The sequence below is a fragment of the Bison bison genome, unplaced genomic scaffold (genome assembly GCF_000754665.1).
Source record: "Bison bison bison isolate TAMUID 2011002044 unplaced genomic scaffold, Bison_UMD1.0 scf7180017864068, whole genome shotgun sequence".
Taxonomy (NCBI): Eukaryota; Metazoa; Chordata; class Mammalia; order Artiodactyla; family Bovidae; genus Bison; species Bison bison.
Window position 1 is genome coordinate 8,066,481 of NW_011494640.1, and position 12,616 is coordinate 8,079,096.

The 12,616-nt window shown below is 37.6% G+C and overlaps 1 protein-coding gene across 1 annotated transcript in view; it reads right to left on the reverse strand.

The window, feature by feature from the left end:
- Window positions 1-959: 959 nt before the first annotated feature.
- Window positions 960-12,616, reverse strand: part of COL4A3 (collagen, type IV, alpha 3 (Goodpasture antigen)) — a 161,406-nt gene continuing 149,749 nt past the window's right edge. Inside the window, exons 45-52 of the mRNA XM_010837048.1 lie at window positions 10,715-10,786; window positions 10,500-10,625; window positions 9,320-9,418; window positions 7,387-7,599; window positions 6,287-6,464; window positions 6,045-6,159; window positions 4,945-5,117; window positions 960-3,817 (exon numbers count right to left, since the gene is read on the reverse strand). Coding sequence (XP_010835350.1) covers window positions 3,733-3,817; window positions 4,945-5,117; window positions 6,045-6,159; window positions 6,287-6,464; window positions 7,387-7,599; window positions 9,320-9,418; window positions 10,500-10,625; window positions 10,715-10,786 — 1,061 coding nt within the window. The 3' untranslated portion in view covers window positions 960-3,732. The remainder of the gene's footprint in view (window positions 3,818-4,944; window positions 5,118-6,044; window positions 6,160-6,286; window positions 6,465-7,386; window positions 7,600-9,319; window positions 9,419-10,499; window positions 10,626-10,714; window positions 10,787-12,616) is intronic.

The window sequence follows — 12,616 nt, forward strand, 5'->3', positions numbered from 1 at the left end:
GAATTATTGCCCAGCATCACCATTCATTCTGTGTTTTCATATGATGATATCTTTATTGTCATTTGACACACCCCAAAAGTTCCTTAACCATGAGAGTTCAGATTTTTGTCTATTAAAGGCATTCATCTTTACCAGTTCTCTACCTTTGAAATTTTATGAATATTTTTCCTTGAATAGGGTGCATTATAAATGGGAAACATCAAAATATAAGATCCATAACTTCTGTAATTTATACCTTTTCCTCTTGATTTATGAAAACTCCTTAAATACCTCAATAGGAAATGCATAAAGATATGATTAGGCCTTTCACAGGAAAAAAAAACTCACATATTAATTAAAATATATTAAATAAAAACCCCAATACTAATTTAAAGTGGTAAATGTTCAGCCTTGCTGATAATGAGCAAAATGTAAATTGAGACTGGCAAAACTGTGAAAGAACAGCAATGTCCAATATTGGTAAAAGCATAAGGAGATAAAAGTTTTCATAACATTGCATTGATGCAACTAGAAATTCTAGCAGTGTTTCTGGAGAACATGTGTGTATGTGTATATATATATATATATATATATAATCTCAAAGGCCTAAGATTGCAACTCCTTTGATTTTTGCAGTTTTCCTCCTAGAGATTTATCCTGAGGAAACAATTGGACAAATATGAAATAAAATGTTCATAATACATCCATAATAAAACTAAATGTCATCCTATTCATTGATTTATGTAGAAAAATCCATATAAATACTGATTAGTTCTTACCTATTGATTTGAAAATATGTCAACAAGAAAAAAGTCTGAGATGATAATATCTTAATTTTCTTGGATGGGGGTGAGGGGTTAGATCATGGCAATTTTTATATAGTCTTCATAATTACTGTTATTTTTTACAGTGAACATATACTATTTTTACAATCCCCCCAAATTAATTTGTTTATATTTTGAAAAAAATAAGATCAGATATAAATTTTTCAATTTTATTCTTAGACAATACAACAACAAAATATTTAAGGTGTAATTACAGAAATATTAGTACAACATTGTAATTCTGTCAAGATATAATAATATAAAATATTCAATATATTTTAAATATATTTCATTTGGTTATAGAGTAAATATTAAATTAAGTTTAGTAGCGGTAAGTTGCACTGGATGCATAGAAAAATCTTTGTAAGTTAAATTAGCAATAAAATTCAAATTTAGAATTATTGTAATACTTTTATAAATAAGTTATTTAATAATGTTTATCTTGCAAAAACACCTCTGAGAAACCCATTATTTCAGCACACTGTGAAATTCCAAAGTTGAAGCCCCAGATTTAAAAGAAACAAGTTATTTACATTTTATCTACAAAGTTAAATCTTCATAGCTTTATAAACTACTGATGGGTATCTGGAAAGTAATGCTCATGAGCTGTGTTTCAATGCTCAGTCTTACAAGGGGAACCGAGCCACTTTGAATACGGCTTCATTGGGATCTAATGTTTAGCATCACTTGTTTTCCTCAGAAGTTAAACACTGATAATGGGACAAGAAAAGAGGGAGCCTGGGGACAAGCAGAGGCCAGTCATTTGCCATTAGCACCAATATAAGGCTTTAACTTACTAGTAAAATTAGATGACCTTGAGGTCACTTGTGATTTTGGACTTTAAAGAGAGCTATGGATGGAGTAATATTGGTTGGCCTTAACTGGTAACTGTCTGTAGAATAGTTTCTTGGAAGTTTGCCTAGAACAGTTCTTCTCAATCAGAAATCACCTGGAGAAGCTTGTTAAAATATGCATTTCTGGGCCTTTCCCCCAGAGTTTCTGATTCTAAATGTCTACGCTAAGCATTTGCATTATGGCAAGTACCCAGATGCTGCTGATGCTGCTGGTCCAGGGACCACATTTTGAGAATTGCTGACCTACAGAGGGTTTGTGTAGATCAGCTAAGCCCTATGCCATTATGGTACAATTAAGAAAGTTGGATATTTTTAGAGAAAAAAAAAAGTCTTAGTATAAGATGAGTCTAAGCAAATAATCTAAGTAAAATGCACTTCTCAGCTTAAATGTAAAAATCATTTGACAGCAGTCACATGAGCAGTGAGGGATGCCAACCAAGGTCACACTGTGTGCTTTCCTCTGGGGTCACACCTTCATTTACAAAGCAACTGAGGTCGAAGCAATAACCTGAATTTAAATATCAGCACCACCAACTCCACCTTGGTGGATTAAGAAGCATCTGCAGAGCTTTATCTCTGAACATCTGGCCTCTGAGATTAATCAAATAGTGCTACTATCAAGTATAAATGGTCTTTAAGGTTTTGTAGATTTTCATTTTCTTAACATTTTCACACCTTGACTTCTGTAATGCCTAGGAGAAGCTACATGTCCTGGGCTTTCCCTGGGCATAAATATTATTTTTGAGCCTTTATTGAGGCCTGCTGAATTATTCTGATGAAATACAAGAACAAAGGGAAAAAAGGAGGAAAAACAACTTAGACATGTAGAATTCTTAACAGAAACAGTAAGCTACCTTCTCTGAGATATTGGATCAGAAACAAGTCTCTTTTCATCCCCTTAGTGTCTATAATTTAGTGCAGTGCCTGGGATATGACTTGGTGTTGAATAAAATCTTAAGTTGAATTAGGTAAACTTGGGAATGTATCAACACACTGAAAAGCAAGTTTTAAGACATACAACCACCAATCTATACAATTTGTACATCAAAATTTTTACACAATGGACTCTTCAAATGGTTTAAGAATATGTAATATCAAAAACATGTCATTAACAAAGGAAGAATTATGTAGTTAACAAGAGAATACATCTCTGAACACCCAGGTTAAATGGAATATTTAGAGCAAATGAAAAATATTTTGAGCCTGATTAGCCAACAAATGCCTTCAGTTATTCCATGGGTTGCTGAACTGCTAGTTTATAAGGTATGCACCAACATTTATAGGGATGGGGATAAAGTGCATATCAAGGAATTTGTTATTTGTGTGGGTGTAGTTAATTTACTAAGGGTAAAAATTATATCTATTTGAATATAAGCAAGCTATATTGCTGTAGTGAAATGAATTCAATGGACAAACAAAAATGTCTTTTAAAAAATGTAAACCAAAACCATACAGTATTTCCAAGGCTATTATTATTCCATTCAGGGCAATCCCCTTCTGGCCTTAGTCTTGGGTGTGTTTGAGAAAGCACTAGACAATCCATGAGCCTCAATTCAATTCTGGTTCCCTTAGGTCTTAGATTACTCACCAGGTTTGAAAGTCCAGTTTATTCATGATGCTCTAATATCCCATTTCATCCCCTTCCCTACCCAGGGTCTAAAGCTTTGGGAAGCGGGTGATCAGGCAATCTAAAACAGAATTAGCCTCCCTGAGTCTCCAAGACTGGAATAGAAAGGGGGTGAATCCTGGGAATCCAGTGGACCAAATAGCTCTTCACTTGTAGTATCAAACTTTATACAATCGCCATTTACTTAGTGCATTGGATAAAAGTGGAATACAAGATTTTGGTGATACTTTGTGAAAAGCTTAGTGCTTTGCATTAGGGAACTTTGATACAGTACATATTTAGAGACCAGTATCACAGAACTAACTTAAAAGAAGGCTTTGTTGTGTGGGGAAACAAATAGAAACTTTGTACTGCTGTTCCAAGCAAGAAAGATACTTAAATAAGTGCATGTTCTGCAATATTACTTAGTTATTTAGGATGAAAAGTAACAGTTTTATTTTTTATTTCTTCATGGTCTCCTCTTCATGCACACTTGACAGCGACTTATTATGTTTTCTAACTCCCCAGCTTTCACAGTTGATGGAATAGGTTTTCTGAAATAAAAAACAAAAGCAAAAAAACACCAAAAATCTCATCAATGTACAGATAAAAGGGAAATACATCCTGGGTCTGAGTTTTGTTAATAAATATGGTAGCTCACCTAAACTTTATTTCAGGGAGGTATGTTTATGAAAAAATATATATGTCAACACTTTATCATTTTAGTTGTATTTAGCAGTAACTTACAAATGCAAACTTACAGATCTTTTTTTTCCTGAAGAAATACTCCTACCCTTTTAATTCTCTGTAATACTCAAAAGTCTTCCAACACGATAAATTAAAATTAGTAGATCATGTAATAGTTTTTGTGGTTTTGTTTTTTTTTTTGAGCCCTGCTGCTGCTAAGTGACGTCAGTCGTGTCCGACTCTGTGCGACCCCATAGATGGCAGCCCACCAGGCTCCCCCGTCCCTGGGATTCTTCAGGCAAGAACACTGGAGTGGGTTGCCATTTCCTTCTCCAATGCATGAAAGTGAAAAGTGAAAGTGAAGTCGTTCAGTCGTGTCCAACTCTTAGCGACCCCATGGACTGCAGCCTACCAGGCCCCTCCGTCATGGGATTTCCCAGGCAAGAGTACTGGAGTGGGTTGCCATTGCCTTCTCCATTTTTGAGCCCACTTGTGGCTCAGACAGTAAAGAATCTGCCTGTAATGCAAGAGACCCAGGTTCAATCCCTGCGTTGGGAAGATCCACTGGAGAAGGAAATGGCAACCCACTCCAGTATTCTTGCCTGGAAAATTCCATGGACAGAAGAGCCACAGTCCATGGGCTACAGTCCATGGAGTCGCAAAGAGTCAGACATGACTGATCAACTAACACCTTCACTTTAGTAGTTTATTCAGTAGTCTATAAATTCATATATCAATATTAAATCTTTTTAATGATGACAAAAATAATATTTTTTGGTCTTTATTGGTACAGTATCACAAACCAGGGCTACTTGTTGACTCTAGACCTCTTGTACACTGACAGTGCCAAGCTAAACAGGATTCTATTGGCACAGGGAGATTTTTTTTTTTAATGTAAGTACATCAGCACACGGGGAATGAAAATCTAACCCAGGCAACCTTTGAAAAGTTACGCAGTTGAGTCATCAGATTAAACTTAACTTTGAATAGTTACCTGAACATTCTTTTGGGGTCTAATGAAGCCAACCAGAAACTGTAGGAGTTTGAATAGTAGTTACATGTTCCTCTTCCGTGACATTCTATAAATGGACTGGCTCGGAATTCTTCCAGGCAGGAGCCGGGGGATGCGAGTGCTTGCCCAGCACCCTCCGAACCAGCACTTGTGAACTATCACAAGAAAAAGATCCAAATAAGAATTCTGTGCATAGTGCTCACATTTTCAATGCTCTACTTTTTTTTTTTTTTGGTAATAGAAGACAAAAAAAAGCAAGCATGAATTGAACTTCTTGTGCTTATTTACCCAAATTTACTATAACACTCCAGGTGCCTTCCAAGTTGAAGCATAATCATCGAAAATAATCTAAAAGCTGTTTATTTTGCCTAGAATGCTTTTTCCGCCCAGGTCTGACATGTTCTTTTTTTGTCATTCAGGGGCCTGCTCCAAAAAGCTTTCCTTGACCTCATCCCTATCAGTCTCTCCTCTTATCTTGCTTTATTTTCTCCATAGGACTGCTCACCATCTGAACTCACTATGTACTACTATTGTTAAGTTGTCGTCTCACTCACATGTCTAGCACTATGAAAGAAACTCCATGAGAGCAGGAACTTTGGTTCACTGCTGGTATCCTAGTGCCTAGAATGGTCATAGCACAGAAAGGCATTCAATAAATATTTGTTGATTAGTGATTGAGTAAACAAGGGAGAATAAGGTATCATAAATGATGTTACACAAAATATGAATAATCACCAACCACATCTGTGCAGGTATCAAAATCACAAATGTCAATCCATAGATTTCTTCATTTAGTACTTGCATCTGGAGAATTTTTCTTTAAAAGGCTATTTCTCTTTTAGTTCCCATCTTCATAGGAACTTCAAAGGGTCTTAGAATATGTGGGTAATCTCTTTCTGAGAAGTCTGTTTTTTTAAATGCTCTATTATTTATAAAAACAAACTTAAAGCATATTTTCAGATTTTCAAGCAAATATTCACAGCAGATTGTGCATACTGATGTCTAACAATATCATTCCTGGAGACCACATAAGATTCCATGGATAATGTTTACTATGAATGTACTGTTCCTTTTCTCCTTACCATGATGAAAGAAAAGCCTTTCCAGAGAGAAATCCAGCCAGCAGGACAGGGAGGGATATCAGTGGTTTGGCTGTGAACAGCTATGGCAATTGCAGGACCTTCACAGACTGTACATCTGTAACATAAAACAAAAAATACGGGCGCGTCAGCACTTTCTGTACCACGGCGTGCTGCCTTGCATTCTGTGGCAAAGGAAGTGATTCACCTGTTGCCATCATGAAACTAAGGGACTGGGATTTTACCTGCTAATATAAGGCTCCAGGGCCCTGCCAGTAATTGGAGCCATGTCCATTGGTATCATAGCTGGTGTTGACAGCCAGTATGAATAGTCGTTTCGAGATGCAAAATTACATACATCGTTGATATTGCAGAATAAGAATGGCATTGTGGTAAATCGCTGCAGGCAGCTGCCAAGTGTTCCTAATAAAACATCAGACTGAGTATCACTTTCAGTGAATTCCAATTATTTTGATTATCATTACTAGATAGAAGCTAATTAAAACATAACATGGCAAAAACTGGAGAAAAACAACACAAAAGAGCTATTTGCAAAATGTGTGATTGAAAAGTTTTAATACTGATAGGAATTAAAGATCCAATAGGGACATAAATCCTCCTTCCTTCTTCCACCTTAACACTTTCCGGGGCCCTTTCTAATCATCTAGAACTTGAGGACTAGCGGAGGTCTTTGAGAAAATGTTTTTGCTTCAAAGTATCCCCAGTTCTTCATATGTATGTGATGGCCAATAACCAGGCCAAGCTTTGGAACAGATTTTACTTTTAAGCCTGAACAGCAGACAGGTTATTTAAGCAAAAGTTGTTTTTGTTGAATAAGACCAACTAGATTGGCTCCTTCTAGAGCTTACAATCCAGAATGAATATTAGACATGAGGGCAATGTCTTATGTACTCTCTTTAAAAAGTATTGTTGAACTTATTTGCAGGGAAGGAATGGAGACACGGATGTAGAGACTTGTGGATACAGTAGGGGAGGGAGAGAGTGGGATGGATGGAGAAAGCAGCATCAGTGCAGATATATACTATCAGGTGTAAGATGGATAGCTGCTGAGAAATCGCTGTGTAGCCGTGCTCTATGATGACCTGGAAAGATGGGCTGGAGGGAGGGGAAGGAGGGAGGAGATGGATGTATAATTCTGGCTGCTTTGCATTGTTGGATGGCAGAAACCAACACACCATTGTAAAAATTAAAAAACAAAATTAAAAAAAAGTGCTAAAGATACTCAGGTTGTTTATACTTAACTTCAGAGGGAAGTACCCCATGCCATAAAAATGTACTGTCTGTATATGGAACGAAGTGGATAGAAATTAGACAGGGGCATTACCCAGGTCCTGTCCATGGGCTTGTTCATTTCCTTGTACAAAGAGAAGAGAAAACCCACTATAGAGCGGCTCTGTCCCTTCTGGACAGGAGGGAATCGCTGTGGTCTGGCTGTGCCGGGTAAAGACAAAGCCCCTCATCACTGCCCCTGCTGCAGGTGGTCCAGTGTCTCCAGGTTTCCCCTTCAAGCCTGGCAGGCCATCGGATCCAGGTGGTCCTTTAGAAAACACACTATACATGTGGCAACACAAACAAAACCTCAAACTTGTTTATCCAAAATACTAATTCAAATATTTATATATATTTATTAAGCCTCAACTGTAGAAAGGAGTCCTAAACAAGTATGGTTTATAAAATGGCCAAAGAACTTTCTTAAATGTTGACTATTTTATTACAAATGCCTCTTGTTATAAATATTTGTGTATATCTGATGATGGGTTTTTTGAGATCAGTTCTTCATCTCTATGTTGCCCTGTGGTGCCTGGCATCAAGACCATCTCTGTCTACTTGCTAGTAATTCTCAACAGTTTGTTTTGTAGTATCCTCAATCTTGCTATGGCCCCATTTTGAAAGCCAGATGTGGCCAGCAAAGTTTTTAAATTCATATAATTATTAATAGGAGTTTTGCTTTTACCACTTTGAAAAACACACTTTGACGAAAATCGAATGATTAATAGTGTCTTAAAGTGCACTCAGGACAGTACTAAATCATAAGCAATTATGCAATTATTATTATTAGCTAGCTGAGCGACTTCACTTTCACTTTTCACTTTCATGCATTGGAGAAGGAAATGGCACCCACTCCAGTGTTCTTGCCTGGAGAATCCCAGGGATGGGGGAGCCTGGTGGGCTGCCGTCTTTGGGGTCGCACAGAGTCGGACACGACCAAAGTGACTTAGCAGCAGCATTATATTTGAATTTTTAAAGACAAATCTCTAATGTTTATACAATTGTGTCATAGTAGATCTGGGCATATGTCAATGAATTGGGAAATCACATTTATAATTTTTTCTTACTTTAACAAAGACTCAATCCTAAAAACTAAGATTTGGACATTTAGATATTTTCTAGAAGGGTGCTTTTGAAACTTTTGCAAGAAGGTAGAGTTCGATTCAGGCATATCAAATTGACACATATAAGCTTATGTTCAGACTGAAGTACTTAAAAGAGGCCCCTTTTCAGGACACACACATGAGTTGTTAAATTGTATTCAAGAATGGCATAGTTAGAAGATGGCTTTCCTGAATAATGATACTAAGTTGCTCTTCTATTCATATCAAAGTAATATTTTTCCAACTATAACTTAGGTGCCACCGTTTTTCTCTTCTTTGGAAAAAAATGTGCATTTCATATATTTCTGTTGTAAATTAGATTAATACTAAAAAACTGATTTTAACTTATTTTACAATAGCAAAATTATATAAGTATGATAGTTTGCAAATTCTATATCAGTCTATGTGCTTTATTAACTCTGCCATGCTCTTATCTCATAAGATGCATGTGTATCAACATGCCAATAAGTAAAACCCATTCTTAATTGAAGTCTATAAACCTTAATGTTAAACAAGTAGATCATCACTTTCTACAGTAGGTATCAAAATCAGGTGCCACGCTTAGAGGTAGATGTTATTAACTAAGTACGCAGTATCAGCTTTTCTGAAAATAAAATTGGTGTTTCATTAGATCTATGAGCCTGCAGGTTAAAAATCAGGAGTACATTTGCCCAGTTAAGACATAGGAATAATGGTATATTCCAATAACTCTTGATTGTCTACTTCAAAAAGAATGTTTTGCCCCTGGCTTAGTCTTCTCTGCACTGCACACGCGGAAATATTTAGAGTTCTCATAAGTTCAAACAAGTCTCCTTTCTCTGTATATACAGAGAATAGCTCTCCCTCAGTGAAGAACAGCCAGCTGGTTTTGTTTTTTTCTTTTACCTTGCTCTCCTTTAGAACCTTTGTTGCCTTTTTCTCCAGTTGGTCCAGGAGTTCCTGGTGGACCATCCTCCCCTGGTTTACCTTTTGGCCCACAGGGTCCTAAAGCAAAAAACCAACATTGTATTGAATGGTTCATATAGGATAAAAGGCAAGGTGGCCAACCATCCCAGTTTACCCGAGACTTCCCCAGTGTCAATAACAGAAATCCTACAAATAGAAGAGACCCTCATCCCTGTGCAGACTGGGACAACTGGTCATCCAACATGCTACAATCTACTCCCCAAGGGAGAAAAGAAAACTAAAAAATGAACTAGGGGTATATGAAATACAGCATCTTAGTACTGTGCTACCATTTAGATTAATGCTACTCCAGAATTCACTATGCCCTTGTATTAATCAAAGTAATAAAATCTCTCTTATCTCTCAGGTGATTCAGTTGAACCTAGAACACAACAATTCCATCCAGGGGTCTATTACAATATGCTAGGCCAATAGAAAGGGGTTAGTTCAATTTCTATGCACCAATAATTTTAAAAGATTTCATAATAGTAAGTACATTTGCATTTATTAATTTTCCAAGTGCCGTGCAAATTGTTGGAAAGGTATAAATATTTTACATAGAACTGGGGTTTATTCAGGCAGTCATTTAGAAATAGAGCTCTAAAACTGGCAGTTTTCAGAGAAGATAGACTTCATACTTTTACCTTAATAAAAAACAATCCTGAGTGCCCTATAGTGTATTTGCTCAACTTTATACTATAAACACCAGTTGTCAATAGGGTCAAAAGTTCTTTTATTTGCTGGCCTAGAGTAAAATAAGCTCAGTCCTTTGGCCACCTGATGTGAAGAGCTGACTCATTTGAAAAGACCCTGATGCTGGGAAAGATTGAAGGCAGGAGAAGAAGGGGAGGACAGAGGATGAGATGGTCGGATGGCATCACCAACTCAATGGACATGAGCCTGAGTAAACTCCGGGAGTTGGTGATGGACAGGGAGGCCTAGCGTGCTGCAGTCCATGGGGTTACAAAGAATAAGACATAACTGAGCAACTGAACTGAACTGACTGAAAGCAGATTATTACAAACACTTATAATGTGTAACATTTTCTGTGAAGTTGTATCATTTGTTTCCAAATCTCCTACAAGAAGTTTGGTTCAACTACTTTCTAGTGATCCCACACCTGGATCTCCTGGTGGTCCCGGGGGCCCGGGTTCTCCTTGCATCCCTGGTTCTCCAGCTGAACCAGGTGGGCCTGGGCTTCCTGGAAGGGAGATGATCTTCACTGTGCCAGGCTCTCCACGTACTCCTATTGGCATGAACAGAAAAGGATGACGGCTTTCCTGACGAGCTACTCTTTCTTCACTGAGAGCAACATGAAGGAAATAATATCTTTACCAGGTGGTCCTTTTGGTCCACTTTGCCCTGGAGGTCCAGGTGGTCCTGGAAATCCTGAATTACCCTTCTCCCCTTAAAAAAAAAAGGCAATGTCATTCCACATAGAACAATGGGTTTCCTAGCTCTTCAGATTGATTGCTGTCTCTAAGGGGGGGTTCTGGGAGTGATGACTGGAGGTTGTGAGCTGCATGGCAAGGACTGCGACTTAGTTATATTCATGTGGGTTGTAGCATTTCATTTGGACCCAGTTGGTCATGCGTAGTGTCTGTTAAAAATGAATTCTAGAAGTACGTATTAAGTACTAGTATCTTAGCATTGAAGGGGAAGAGTTCTTAGTTCTTAAGTTCAGAAACCAATTTAATATTTAAGGTAAAATATGAAGTGATATTAAATCTTATTTTAGCACTTCCTAGTGAGTTATATTGGTTGTCATAGTTATCTACTTTCTCAGCTTATTACTCTAGCTTTACTAGTAGCCCAAAGATAGTTATATTAGGAACTCTCATAAACTCATATGAAATATCTTGTTTGATGAAAACTATCAAAGTGGTAAGGTTTCTCTCCCAGTCTTTGACATGAATAAAAAGTTACCAAGAAACATTGGTTTGGAGAAACACTCTTTTTAAAAATCTTGACACAATGTACATATCATATCTAATTGTTGTTGCTGTTTTTAGTCCCTAAGTTATGTCTGTTTGTGACCCCATGGACTGTAGCCCACCAGGCTCCTCTGTCTATGAGATTCTCCAGGCAAGAATACTGGAGTGGGTTGCTATAACATCTAATTACTTAGAACTTAATACTAAATATGATATTCATAGCAGAAATATAATAAAACAATTATATTATCAAAAGTTAACTGGCAATCACACTATAAATTATCCACTTGATACCAGAACTTGAGGATATGTTAATATTTGCTTATATCTACCAGAAGATGCCAAATCTTTTGGGGAATAAACATTTCCAAATAAAGAAGTTCAAACTCATTAGTGGTGCCAGATGATGGACAGTCTTATTCTGATATCTAAGAGAATAACTGAATGTGTTTCATGGAATATATTTCAAAAGAACTGGTTAATACTTCTTATTTTATGAATCTTCCTTGGCGTCACAGGCTGCACCGCTGGTAAAGAACCCAGCTGCCAAAGCAGGAGACATGAGGCATGGGTTCAATTCCTGGGTCGGGAGGAAATTCCTCCCTGGAGGAGGAAATGGCAACTCACTCCAGTATTCTTACTTGGAGAATCCCACGGACAGAAGAGCTTGGCGGGCTACAGTCCATGGGGTCGCAAAGAGTCAGACATGACTGAAGCAACCTAGCATGCACGCACACATGCCCTCAATATACATCTAAATATTTCACCAGAATATTTCTTTCTTTGGTATTCAGCATTTCTGTAATTTTTCAAGTCTTAGCTGTTCCTGTTCTGAGACTTGGAAGAGTGACAAATGGTCCCCATCTTCCCCAGGCCAGTGTCACCCACCCAGGAGCTAGTGAGGTTTCTCAGAATCTCTTGCTTTGGTTTCTCCTTAGTTATTTGCTCTTTGAAGAGCCAGTGATTGAAAAACTGAAAAGGCTATCTTTGACCTCCACCTTATCCTCCCTCAGAACTGGAAAAGTGTCTTTCATGGAAATGTGGTTTTGTTCACTTCGGATAATACTAATTTAGCATCTATTTATACTATGATCCGGAGAAGGCAATGGCACCCCACTCCAGTACTCTTGCCTGGAAAATCCCATGGATGGAGGAGCCTGGTAGGCTGCAGTCCATGGGGTCGCTAAGAGTCAGACACAACTGAGCGACCTCACTTTCACTTTTCACTTTCATGCATTGGAGAAGGAAATGGCAACCCACTCCAGTGTTCTTGCCTGGAGAATCCCAGGGATGGGGGAGCCTG